We start from the raw sequence: 14,399 nt of genomic DNA on the forward strand, positions 1-14,399 counted from the left end.
GTTGTGAATTGACCCAACTATCCTCCAGAGCAATTGTATCCAAATGACTCTCAAAGTGTGCATACTTTTGATCCAGCAATACTACTATTACCTCAGAGTATCTCAGAGATTAAATAAAAGAAAGAGAGAGAGGGAGAGATTTGTACAAAAATATTTATATCAGCTAACCTAGTACAATATGTGTGTGTAAATCCAATTTTCTTGTTGCATGTTGAGAATTGGATTCCGAAGGTATAAGTAATCTGGGTAGGTAGATAGTAGTGCTAACAATTTCCCAGTGTTCCTTCTCTGGGTGTAGTTGTTTCTGTCCATCATTGATCCACTGGAAGTGAGTTGGATCTTCTCTATGTTGAAGATTTCCACTTCCATCAGAATACATCCTCATACAGCATTGTTGTTGCTGTGTATAGCGATCTTCTGGTTCTGCTCATTTCTCTCAGCATCAGTTCATGTCAGTCTCTTCAAACCTCCCAGAGGAAGAACTGATAAAGTCAGAATGCAGATCGAAGCATACTTTTTATTTTGAAACTTTTTTTTAAATTGTTTTCTTTTTCAACAAGACTAACGTAGAAATATTTTTGCATGACTGCAAACCTATGTCAAATTGCTTGCATTCTCCATGTGGGGGATTGATAGAATTTGGACTCAAATTTTTGAAAAAAAGTGAATGTAAAAAATTATTTTTACATATATTTGGATAAATAAAATATTGTAAAATTTTTAAAGTTCATGGATCTTAGATTCAGAACTTGTGAAACATGTATAATGGATACAGGTTGTCTTTTCAGTGGGTGGGGGAGAGAAGGAAAGGAGGGAAAGAATCTGGGATTCAAATTTTTTTTTTAATGTTTAAAACAATTAGAAATTTGAAAAAGAGGATTTGTGGAAGCCACACAGGAGAGAGAAGACTAAAGAAGTGAGCCTAGAACGAAACAATCTACCCTGACAAATACTAAAATGCAGCTAACATGTCCATGGATTCTACTGTGTATTAGGCGCTGTTCGAAGAAGAGGAGGAGGAGGAGGAAGGAGAAAAAGAAGGGGAAATGGGAGGAAAAGAAAGGGAAGGTAAAGAGGGAGGGGGAGGAGGAAAAAAGAGAAAGAAGAGGAGGAAAAGCAGGGAGGGGGGGCGCAGACGAGGTACCCGCCCATCCCCCCTCCGGCCCACTCCGGCCGGAGGCGCAGGGCCGGTCCTTGTGGCCTGAGTGGCCAGGCTGCCACCGGGATCAGCACGGGAGCCGACGTTGGGAGGAAGAGTCAGGAAGATGAGGACATCAAGAGGAAGGGGGACCACGGAGATGCCAGGTGGAGGGAGGAGGGGGAGGAGCAAGGGAAGGGAGTTCCCCGGCCTAGAACTCCTAACTTTCTCCCCTGCCCCCATAAGCGCATGTAGCGGTAGAACTACGATTCCCAGAAGACCTTGTGCACTTTCTAGCTAAGGGATGGGCGGACCGTGGCCAGGAGTAGAAAGCTTAGGAGTTGGCAGAGAATGCGCAGGCGCAGAACTCTTTCTTGCCCTCCCTCCCAAGGACGCCAGCCTACATCTCCCAGAAAGCTTTGCATATCCAAAAAGAGGTTTAGAGTCCCTTTCAGCTGGGGGAGCGGAGCCTCTGCCGTCTTTCGTCACTTCCACTCCCGCGGCTCCTCCCTCCGTCGACGGAACTCAGCTCGGGGTCCCTGTGTCCCGGGCTGCCGTGAGTGGGGGCGCGAGCGCGGCCGGCCGAGGGGGCGCCGAAGGGAACGGGAGACATTGCTAAGCCTCGGGCTGGTGGAGCGGGAGGCCGCCAGCGCGGAGCGGGCCGCGGCTGCGCAGTGGCTTCTGGGCGCTGGGCCTAGGCCCGCCCCGCCCCCTCCGCGGGCCCGCCCTCCCATTGGTCCCCCTCACAGGCCCCGGCGCAGGAGCCAATCAGCGTCGGAAAAGGAGGACGTCATGGCCCCCATCTCGCACCTGAGAGGCAAGCCCCGCCAGGTGAGAGCCCCCGCCCGGCCCCGCCCCTCTCTTGAGCCCTGATTGGTCCCTTAGTTTCCCAGCCCGGCAGGAGGCGCCCTGTGGATGCTCTGTGGCCACTGTTTGCCCCGGAGATTCTGCAAGCTCTGCATGCATTTATGTGGCGCCCAGGGTGTGCAGGTGCACTCGTTCTCATCCTGCAGGCTGGTTTGAGGGAGGGGAGGGGGGGGACAGGGGTCACGTGCTCCTCATGGCCCTGGAGGGAGGAGCACCCCTTCCCGCTGGCCTAGGACGAGCACGGGTGACTTGGCTCTTGCAGGGCTCCGTGAACTTCCAGGACGTGGCCGTGAACTTCACGGCCGAGGAGTGGGGGCAGCTGCGCCCGGCCCAGAAGGAGCTGTACCGGGAGGTGATGCTGGAGATCTATGGGCACCTGGTGTGCCTGGGTGAGGACTCGGGTGCCCCGGGGAGGGTCCCCGCCCCAGCTCCCGCTTCCCCTCCCCAGCTCCCGCTGCCCCTCCCCTCCCCCCAGCCCTGGACAGGGGTCAGCAGAGGGCAAGCCCCCGGGAGAGAAAACTCCCCCTCGTGCCCATCCTCTCCCTGCCCCAGCCCTCCGTCCCCCTAAGGGGGGTCTCCTCAACTCGCTCCCTTTCCCCCGAGCAGGACTTGCGGCGTCCAAACCCGAAGTGATCCAGCAGCTGGAGCAAGGGCAAGCTCCCTGGAGGCCCGGGGAAGGTTCCTCCCGAAGCAGCCCTCCCGGTGAGTGAGGGGGCGCCCTTTCCCAACCCCTTCTGCGGGGGCTGGTACGCTGGCCTGGCGGGGCCCTGCCTTCGCTCCGAGGCGTCTGTCTGTGGCCAAAAGAACCTTCCGGCCCTTGGGATGTTCACTTCCGGGTCTTTTGTAGGAAGGAGCGGCCCGTTCCCCTTTTTTAAAAGTTGGGGCTGGCTCGTGAGCACTTAACAAGTCCTGTGTGCATTCCCGTTCTCCTTTTTAAAAGTTGGGGCTGGCTCGTGAGCACTTAACAAGTCCTGTGTGCATTCCCGTTCCCCTTTTTAAAAGTTGGGTCTGGCTCGTGAGCACTTAACAAGTCCTGTGTGCATTCCCGTTCCCCTTTTTAAAAGTTGGGGCTGGCTCGTGAGCACTTAACAAGTCCTGTGTGCATTCCCGTTCTGCCTTTTTAAAAGTTGGGGCTGGCTCGTGAGCACCTGCTAATCCTGTGCTTAGCACCAAGCAGAGGCTGGGTGACCCTTTGCTGAAGACATCGCTCTGGGGACCTTTGCCAGACATGGTAATTCTTGTCACTGGACGCCAATGGCTTTCGATGAGAGAGGGAGGTTATGGCTTCTCATCTCTGCCTCCCTTAAGGACCCAGTCTGCTAGTTTGACTTGAAGGATGAGCCCTCTCATCTTCCCTTCACCTTCTCCTTCCCTCTTTCTTTCTTCCTCCTTTCTGAGTCCCTCAAAACATGTGGTCCTTTTGTCCATTTTGTAAAATATATAGTGGTCTTGAGGCTAAAATTTCCCCCCCAATTTATTTACTTTTTTGTTTTCAAGAAGCTGGGACAATGCATTCTTTGTCCTGCGTGGTTTTTTCATTTATGAGTTCTTGAAATAGAACTCTAGAAAAATAGGCTTTTAAAAACTTTCTTGTGAATCAAAGCAGAGCTACTTCACTATGTCTTTAAACCTAGTCACTCTGGCTTTAATTGAATGGCCAGAAACAGGCCCCAGCTCAAGCCTCTATTGCTCATAGTTTGGGTTTTGGTGACTTAAGAGTGAATGCAAATAGAAGTTGTTTTCTGTTCTGTCCAGAAACTCTGAGGCTCCCCCGCTGCCACATAGATACATTTGTGTCACTTCTTACTTAGCCCTTGGTCATTAAATGGCCCTAGACTGAGACTGGGAAAGACCTTAATTTAGAAAGGCCAAGGTCACCCCCTGCATCCTGGGCCATCACGTCATCTTGACTTTTATCTTGCCACTGGGTTCTGGTGACTGGATAGGAGAGGGAGGCTGGTGACTTTGTGCAGCTCTGCCTCGCTTAAAGCCAAATGTGATGTCTTTGATCTTTTCTCAGAACGAAGGAAAAACAATAACACATTATGAAGTGATTCCTTTTGGGTGTAGATTAGACTAGATGTCTGCCAAGGTCCCTCTTCATTCTCAAATTCTGTGATTCTGAGACTTCTTAGCAGTATGCTCTAGGGGAGTCACAAAAATCAATATGAGCTTCCGTTTCTTATTTTGTAATGTGTAATAACTGCACTACCTACTTTTTGGGGGGTCTTTTATCCATGGAAAAGATCAGATGATGTATCTGACTTTAATCATAATAATCATTGGCATAATCCTTTTACCGATGGCTTCTTATATTGTATTATCTGCCAGCTGGTAAAACGAATGGACCTTTTCTAGAATCATATTTTTAAATGCATGAAACAAATTACATGGGTTTAGAAGAAAAACCAATTTTTTTTAGTTTCTTTTTTTTATGTTTTTTTAAAAATTAATCTTATAATTAAAACATTTTTTGACAGTACATATGCATAGGTAATGTTTTACATCATTATCCCTTGTATTCCCTTCTATTCCGAATTTTTCCCCTCCTTCCCTCCACCCCCTACCCTAGATGGCAGGCATTCCCATACATATTAAATATGTTATAGTATATCCTAGGTGCAGTGTATATGTGCAGAACCGAATTTTGTTGTTGTTGTTGTTGCAAAGGAAGAATTGGATTCAGAAGGTAAAAAAAATAACCTGGGGAGAAAAACAAAAAAATGTTAACAGTTTACACTCATTTCCCAGTGTTCCTTCTCTGGGTGTAGCTGTTTCTGTCCATCATTGATCAACTGGAAGTGAGTTGGATCTTCTTTATGTTGAAGATTTCCACTTCCATCAGAATACATCCTCATGTAGTATTGTTGTTGAAATGTACAATGATCTCCTAGTTCTGCTCGTTTCACTCGGTATCAGTTGATTAAGTCTCTCCAAGCCTCTCTGTATTCCTCCTGTTGCTCATTTCTTACAGAACAATAATATTCCATAACATTCATATACCATAATTTACCCAACATTCTCCAATTGATGGGCACCCATTCATTTTCCAGCTTCTAGCCACTAGGGCTGCCACAAACATTTTGGTACATACAGGTCCCTTTCTCTTCTTTAGTATTTCCTTGGGAGAAAAACCAATTATAATTAAATAAGTTTGTATTTTTTCCCATCCAAGTTCATTGTTTCCAAAGGACATTTCTCTCAAGGCTCCAAACTTAAGGTTATGCTATAATTTGTTCTACTTTTTACAGTATTACAATCTTATTTCTCAATAGACGACACAGGAGATAGATAGGCCATATGTATCAGGAATGTTATAGAATATTCACTTGTTTTATTTCTTTCAGATTGGGAAACTAGACTTGAAAACAAAGAATTGGGTTCAGCACTGGGCATATTTATGGAAGACTCTTCCCCAAGAAAACTCAGAGTGGACAGTTCTTATGTCTTTAAGTTGAGAGAACCCTGGGATTGTGATTCCAATCTAAAGAGTCTACAAAATCGCGAAAAGCCTCGCAGGGTAAAAATCATCTATAGGAAATGTCCCAGTAAAGTGAAAGGTCATGAATATAATGAGAATGGCAGAAGCTCTGATGTATCAAAACTTTCAGAATCACTCATTCCTGAAGATAAGAAGAATGGGAAATCATTTAGTAATCGTTCAAACCGTATTAATAATCATAGATTACAGACTGAAGAGAAACCTTATGCGTGTAATGAATGTGGGAAAACTTTCCTTTGGGCAACAGAACTTAGCCACCATCAAAAAATTCATACTGAAGAGAAACCTTTTGAATGCAAGGGTTGTGGGAAGGCCTTCCGCTGGAATTCCCAACTCATTCTACATGAGGGAATCCATAGTGGAGAGAAACCTTTTGAATGTGAAGAATGTGGAAAAGCCTTTCGTCTGAGGTCACAGCTTACATTACACCAGCGAATCCACACTGGAGAGAAACCTTTTGAATGCAACAAATGTGGGAAAGCATACAGACTGAGCTCACAACTTACTCTACACCAGAGAATTCATACAGGAGAGAAGCCTTATAAATGTAAAGTATGTGGGAAGGCATTTCACCTGAGTGGACGGCTTACTGTACACCAGAGAATTCATACTGGAGAGAAACCATATGGATGTAATGAATGTGGAAAGGCCTTCCTCATGAGGTCACAGCTTATTGCACACCAGAGAATTCACACTGGAGAGAAACCTTATGAGTGCAACGAATGTGGGAAAGTCTTTCGTCTGAGTGGACAACTTACTGTACACCAAAGAATTCATACTGGAGAGAAACCTTGTGAATGTAAAGAATGTGGGAAGTCCTTCCGCCTTCAGTCACAGCTTACCGTCCACCAGAGAATCCATACTGGGGAAAAACCTTATGAATGTAATGAATGTGGGAGAGCCTTCCGCCGGAACTTAGAACTTACTTTACACCAGATCCTTCATACTGGAGAAAAACCATTTAAATGTGATGAATGTGGGAAGGCCTTTGGCCACAGGACAAAACTTACTGTCCATCAGAGAATTCATACTGGAGAGAAACGTTATGAGTGTAACGAATGTGGGAAGGCCTTTTACCAGAGTGGACAACTTATTTTACACCAGAGAATTCATACTGGAGAGAAACCTTGTGAATGTAAAGAATGTGGGAAGGCCTTCCGTCTGCAGTCACAGCTTACCGTCCACCAGAGAATTCATACTGGGGAGAAACCTTTTGAATGTAATGAGTGTGGGAAGTGCTTTCAGTGGAGGTCTCTAATTATAGTGCATCAGAGAATTCATACTGGAGAGAAGCCTTTTGAATGTAATGAATGTGGAAAAGCCTTCCGCCTCCAGTCACAGCTTACTTCACATCAGAGAATTCATACTGGAGAAAAACCATATGAATGTAATGAATGTGGAAAGGACTTTCAGTGGAGGTCTTTGCTCGCAGTCCATCAGAGAATTCATACAGGAGAGAAACCTTTTAAATGTAATGAATGTGGGAAAGCTTTCCGCCTCAGTGGTCAGCTTACTTCACACCAGAAAGTTCATACAGGAAAGGATCCTTATGAATGTAATGAATGTGGAAAGACCTTTTGCAGGAGATCTCATCTCATTGGACATAAGAGATATCATAGTAGAGAAAAACTTTATGAAAGTGATGGATGGGAAAGGCCCTTTGATGTAGTATAGGACTTAGCTGATCAGAAAATTTATATTGGAGCAAAAATTTAAGTATAATTAATGTGGACAGACTTTTTTTCTATGAGCTCTTAGCTTTGTCATTATCAGGTAATTCATATAAGAAAGGATTGTAATGAGTGTGATAAGTCCTACTGGAGAGCCCATCTTGTATAATCAAAGAATTTATAATGAAGAAACCATAAAAATGAAATGAATGTGAGAAAGACTTAGAGTACAAACTTTACTCACCAACAAATGATACATGGAAATAAATGTGGGAAGACTTTCCACCTAAAAAAATAGCTTACTGGCTATTAGAGAACTATATTTGATCAAAAACTTAGAAGAGTAATATACATACGCTTTTTTTTTTTTTTTTTTTTTTTAAACATGATGTTTACTGGACATCAGAGAATTCATTCTGGAGATAAACTTTACAGATGTGATAAATGTGGGATTGTGCTTTCCTTTGGAACACATAGTTTAATCATCAAAGAAAAGAAATTGGTAATAATGAAGGAGAAAATATCTTTCAGTGTATCCACCTTACTTGGGCTTTTCATACATATGAGAAAAACCGTATGATGTTTTAAATAATGAATATAAAATATCCTTCAGCCAATATATCAGTTTAAAATGTAAGCAGTCCTATAATCTGTCAGCTTCCAGGAATGAGAAGGCAATATTCCTTTTACATTGTGCCCTGGCAGGACCATATATGGGAATTGGCTTCTGCTTGGGGCATAACAATATAAGAAGGATGATGAAAAATATTTGAAATAACAGCAATCTAATCCTAAGCCAGTACTTGAATGAGGCACAGTAAAAAAGTTTGAGGGTGGTTAACATGGAGAAGAGAAGATTTGTAGCATGTTAGCTATATAGAAGAGAGATTGCATTTGTTCTATTTAACTCCAGAGGGGCACATCCAGGAAAAAACTGAAAATTGCAAAGACACAAGATCTAGAATAGCAAGAGAATTAATGAAAAGAAATAGGAACAAGGCACAATATAGCACCTCAGGCTACAAACTGTATTATATAAGTACTAATCATTAAAAGTATCTTGTAATAGCAAAAAAAAAAAAAAAGAAAAAAAAACATGTATAAGGGAAGAATTTATGATGAAAAAGAGCATTATAGGCAGTAAAGTGGATAATTTTAATTATATTAAATTGGAATGGGTTTGCACAAACAAATCCAATACAATCATAATTGGAAAGATAGCACAAAACTGGGAAAATATTTTTAATGGCAAGTTTCTCTGATAGAGGCTGCATTTCTCAAATATACAGGGAACTGACTCACATCTGTAAGAATATGAATCATTTCCCAGTTGATTCTTGTTATTTGTCTTTTGTTCTCAAAGAAGACCAATGATGTCGTGAGAATGACGTTTTGCCTTGCTCACAGATTGAATTTAAGTGAGACTGAGATGTACAAAGTCATCGGCCTCACTCATCCAGAGACATTGGAGTCCAGGGACAAGAAGAGAGTCAGAGTGACTGGTTGATGCTTCAGGATGTAGTGGGTGACCTTGGCCTTTTTGAATTAAGGTCTTTCCCAAATCTGTTTGCTGCAATTGAGAAATGGCCAAAAAATACGAACAGGCAATTTTCAGAAGAAATATCAATGGTCACATGAAAAAATGTTATAAATTGCTATTGATTAGGGAAATTCAAATTAGAAGAACTCTGAGCTACCATTTCACATATGTCAGGTTGACTAATATAACAGGACAATGACAAATGCTGGAGATGTGGTAAAAATGGGACACTATGCATTGCTGGGATTGTGAACTGATCCAAGCATTCTGGAGAGCAGTTTGGAACTATAACCAAAGGGCTATAAAACTGTACATGCCCTTTGACCTAGCAATACCAGTACCAGGTATGTATCCCAAAGAGATAAAAGGAAAAGGACTTATATGTACAAAAATATTTATACCAGTTCTTTTTGTGGTGGCAAAGAATTGGAAATTGGGGGCATGCTCATCAATTGGGAAATGGATAAACAAGTTGTGGTATATGATTGTGATGGATTACTATGAGCAGGAGGGTTTCAGAAAAAAATCAGAAAGACATGAACTGATGCAAAGTGAAGTGAGCCAAACCAGGAGAACTATTGTACATAGTAATAGCAGCATTATGGAATGAAGAATTGTGAATGACTTAGTTATTCTCAGCAATACAATGATCCAAGACAATTTTGAAGTTCTTATGATGAAAGATGCTATCCACCTCAGAGAAAGAAGTGGTAGAGTTTGAAAACAAAAAAAAAAAGAAAAACCTCACAAACTTCATCTTTCTTGAAGGATTTGACGGGGGGGAGAGGAAAATCTGTTTTCTTTTGCAACATGGCTAATATGGAAATATGTTTTGCATGATTACACATGTATAATCTATATCAAATTGCTTGCTTTCTCAAGGTAGGGGTAAGGGAGGGATGGAGAGAATTGGGAACTCAGAATTTTTAAAAAATGAGTGTTAACAATTGTTTTTACCTGTAATTGAAAAATATTAAAAAAATATTAAAATAGATCAATGAAATGAGTTAAACAAGGGAGATTCAGAACACTGGAACTCAATAACCCTATGTTTGATAAACTTGAAAACAAATTGTATTTAAGAACCTTTATTTGATTAAAATTAGGAAAACTAGAAAGCAATCTGGCAAAAATTAGAGAAATACATTACATGATATCTCACAACATATTCAAAAAGAATACTTGACCTTAATATTAAAAATCAATACCATGAAATCATTCAAGAAAAACAAATCATATGCCTTTCCTAGCTATGATTAGGACATGCATTGTCCAAATGAGGGACAGGGGCAATTATAAAAGCTAAAATATATAACTGATTACATGGAACTGAAAAGTCTTGGCTCAAACAAAATTGCTGTACCTAGGATAAAGGAAGCAGTTAAATGGGAATAAATCTTTGTATCAAAATTTCTCTGATAAGGGTTTGGTAACCATGATGTGTGAGCAAAAATACATACTCATATGTCAAAAGATATGAACAGTTCTCAAAAGAATTTCAAATTACTGATAATAGTATATAAAAGAATGTTCCAAATAACTAAAATAAATGTAAATCAAAGTAACCCTGAAGTATCATTAAACAGCCTACAAATTGGTATAAATGCCAAAAGATGCTATTAGTCAAAGTTGGAATGGTCATGGGAAATTAGGCACACTAGTGCCTTGGACTTGGACTTATGCAATAAAGTGTTGTTATCCATTGAGCCAGAAATTCTGTAACGGGTTATATCCAAAGGAGACCATTGATTAAAAGAAAGTCCCCATATATACCAAAGTATAGCAATACTATATTAGTAAAGGACTGGGAACAAAGATGTTAATCAGCTATTGTTTGTTAAGTCATTTCAATCATGCCCAATCCTGTGACCCCATTTGAAGGTTCCTTGGCAAAGGTACTGGAATGGTTTGCCATTTCCTTCTCCAGATGAGGAAACAGACAAAAAGGGATTAGTGACTTCAGGATTAGACAGCTAATAAGTATCTGAGGCTGGATTTGAACTGGATTTCCTGATTCCAGGCCTAATATTTTATCCGCTGCACCATCTCACTGCCTGAGCAGTTAGGACATGACTGAACTGGATAGACTGGTACCCAAATGTAATGGACTGTTACTATGCTGTAAGAAATGATGAATGTGGTGGACACAGAGCAACCTGGAATTGGGGCTAAACTGATCCAGTGCAGCTCAGCACCTTATAGGAAGTAACTGCAACAATGGAAACAGAATAACCTCTCTTTCAGAAAGAATATGAATGAATCAGAATTACAAAGAACAATGGCTCCCAAGAAGAGGGAGAAAGTGCTCCCCACTACCCTTTTGCTGAGGTGGGGGGGTCCATAAATGTGACGGAAGGTGCATATTCTCAGCCTTTTGTGACATACAGTAAGCTCGTTCTTCAGAAACGTACAGAAAGTAATGCAAATAAGGTGAATTTAAGGTTAGGATTGGAGTTTGCCCCTACCTACACATTTAGCTTATATAACAAAGGCATACACAAAATAACACCTTCACACAAGTGATAAAATGTGCTAAAATGCAAACATTTGTATCATGATAATAAAAGTTACCAAAGACAAAATTAATACATAGTACTATAAAATTAACATAGATGTGCAACCTGTTGCTCCTTCCCCACCCCGTGGCCCTAGTCTGTATCACTGATGGCTGAAATTTCAGAATTCTTTTCACAAAGTTGAATTTGAATAATGTAAATTCATATAAAGTGAGCAATGTCAGTCTTAATTAGTTTGGGTGCTTTCCCTTTTGGGCTTTAATTTCTATTATATGGGATGGTTCTCTGGGAGATGGGGAAAGGATATTAGAATAATGTTTAAAATTTTTAAAAATTCATTCACAACAAATTGCAAAGAGACAGAAGCTTCATGTCCGGAATACATTGCTAACAATTAGAGCTGTCCTAAGGTGGAATTAGCTGCCTTAAAAATAATTGGGTTCCTCTTCCTTGGGAGACCTTCAGACAAAGGATGGATGACTGCTCAAAGTATCCCTGTCGGGGAATTCTGTTTGTATATGCTTGGATTAAATGGCCACTTCCAACTCTCCCCCTGTTTAACCAGTATTTGAGTACCTCACTTTCTGGAACTCCTGATTGTTATTGTTGGTGCTACTGTTGTTCATCCTATTGGAAGAAGACAAATGACATCACGAGGATGATGTCTCATGGACTGAATTTGGGAGGCAGCGCTGCACAAAGTCAAAAGCCTCATCCTCATCCAGTGGCAGGATGATTGATGATGGCCCAGGATGCAGCAGGTGACCTTGGTCATTTTAAATTAAAGCCTTTCCTAGGTCTCAGTCTGAGGCAACACCCATTTAACGGCCATGGGTTAGGTAAGAATGGAGACAAAAATATGACCTAGTTTACCATTACAAATGTGTCAACCTGGCAGGGGAGAGCCTCAGAGTTTCTGGCCAGAACAGAAAACAATTGCTGTTTGCACTCACTTGAAGTCAGCATAACCCAAACAATAATAGAGATTTGGGCTGGGGCCCATCATTGGCCATTGTAAGAAAGCCATCATGACTTGGACTTTTACCTGGCACATAAAAACATCCCTCCCAACTCAGGGCACTCCATTTCTTCTCTCATCTTTTTTCATGATCTCCCTAGACAAAAAACAACTTCGAATTCTCATATTTATGTGTTTCCTGGATTATGTCCCATTTTCACTTACTTTATTTCATTTCCACTGCAGCAGTTCCTTTTTCATGCAGCTTAAGGATCCAAAAAGCATTTAACACTTCAAGTCTAAAGAATAACATTTCTAAAGAATCATCCCAGGAAGTAGTAATAAATAAGAAAGTCTCTTTGCTATTCTGGGGCATGGGAGAATATGCTAAAAGTTAAGAGTGCTGCGGGAAAAGCCAGAGAGTTTGAAAAATGGATTTAACGGGGTTCCTAGGGAATGAAGGCATATTATGGAGTGGGAAAGCTTCAAAGAATGTCCACACTTTACTCAATATTAGAGAATTTATAATGGAGAAAAGATATATAAATATGTGTGTGAAAGCCTTCGGTTAAACTAAATGCTTGTATACTGGAGGATTCAAGGTGGACAGATATATAAATGTGATGGTGTGGTGTGGCACTTGTATGCAATTCATTCAGGCATTTAACATCAAAAGGGTCATTTACATTTACATAGGATAGTTGCAAATGCTTTAGTAACTGTTGAACCCTATTGGTAAAGGAGAGGAGTCATCAGATAAAAGCCTGATAAGTATAAATAATGTAGAAACCAGATGATGGTAGGTACCAAAAACTGGGATCTAGTCATGTGAAAAATTCACAAGGGTCATTCTCTCTGCCAAAAGGTAGATTTATTTAGGAGAAGAAGTTACGGACAAAATGAAGGGAAACAATAGACACCAGGAATGGGAAATAGAAATAGAGTCGGGGGAGCATAGAAAGGGCAAGTTCTCTAGTGAAACTTGCCATTTACCAAGAAAAAGGAAGCACCCCATGAGGTTGGGGCATGCCCTTAATTGGCAGGCTAAATTCTGAAAGACCCTTTGATACTCTTAAAAGTTATTGAGGACCACTACACACCTGTCAGATTGGCTAAGATGACAGGAACAAATAATGATGAATGTTGGAGGGGCTGTGGGAACACTGGGACACTGATACATTGTTGGTGGAGTTGCGAAAGAATCCAGCCATTCTGGAGAGCAATCTGGAATTATGCCCAAAAAGTTATCAAACTGTGCATACCCTTTGACCCAGCAGTGCTACTACTGGGCTTATATCCCAAAGAAATACTGAAGAGCAGAAAGAGACATATATGTGCCAAAATGTTTGTGGCAGCTCTTTTTGTTGTAGCTAGAAACTGGAAGATGAATGGATGTCCATCGGTTGGAGAATGGTTGGGTAAATTATGGTATATGAATGTTATGGAATATTATTGCTCTGTAAGAAATGACCAGCAGGAGGAATACAGAGAGGCCTGGAGAGACTTACATCAACTGATGCTGAGTGAAACGAGCAGAACCAGAAGATCGCTGTACACTTCAATACTGTATGAGGATGTATTCTGATGGAAGTGGAAATCTTCAACATAAAGAAGATCCAACTCACTTCCAGTTGATCAATGATGGACAGAGGTAGCTACACCCAGAGAAGGAACACTGGGAAGCGAATGTAAACTGTTAGCACTAATATCTGTCTGCCCAGGTTACATGTACCTTCGGATTCTAATACTTAACGTGCAACAAGAAAATGGTATTTACACACATGTATTGTACCTAGACTATATTGTAACACATGTAAAATGTATGGGATTGCCTGTCATCGGGGGGAGGGAGTAGAGGGAGAGGGGATAATTTGGAAAATGAATACAAGGGATAATATTATAAAATATATATATATATAATAAAAAATTAAAAAAAAAAAGTTATTGAGGATCCCAAAGAGCTTTTCTTTTGTGGGCTAACTATTAATATTTGCTATGTTAGAAATTAAAACTGGTAAGATTTTTTTTAAATATTAAAAAAATAACAATAAACCAATTACATGTTAATAAAAATATTGTATGAAAATAATTATTTTCCTCAAAATGTACAAGAATGGCATTTTAAAACATTTTTGCAAATCTATTTAATAAGAGCCAGCTGGATTCTCATAACTGCTTTTGCATTCAATCTGTTGTAAACATGTTCTT

The 14,399-nt window shown here is 41.1% G+C and overlaps 1 protein-coding gene across 1 annotated transcript; it reads left to right on the forward strand.

Annotated features, from left to right (window-relative positions):
• The first annotated feature begins 1,305 nt into the window (after nucleotides 1-1,305).
• LOC141551803 (uncharacterized) lies at nucleotides 1,306-10,423 on the forward strand. Its single transcript, XM_074283909.1, has 4 exons — nucleotides 1,306-1,969; nucleotides 2,268-2,394; nucleotides 2,612-2,707; nucleotides 5,353-10,423. Exons 1-4 carry the CDS (start codon nucleotides 1,490-1,492, stop codon nucleotides 7,179-7,181), a joined length of 2,532 nt encoding a protein of 843 aa, XP_074140010.1. The 5' UTR covers nucleotides 1,306-1,489; the 3' UTR covers nucleotides 7,182-10,423.
• Nucleotides 10,424-14,399: the final 3,976 nt, after the last annotated feature.

Source organism: Sminthopsis crassicaudata, chromosome 1, assembly GCF_048593235.1.
Source record: "Sminthopsis crassicaudata isolate SCR6 chromosome 1, ASM4859323v1, whole genome shotgun sequence".
NCBI lineage: Eukaryota > Metazoa > Chordata > Mammalia > Dasyuromorphia > Dasyuridae > Sminthopsis > Sminthopsis crassicaudata.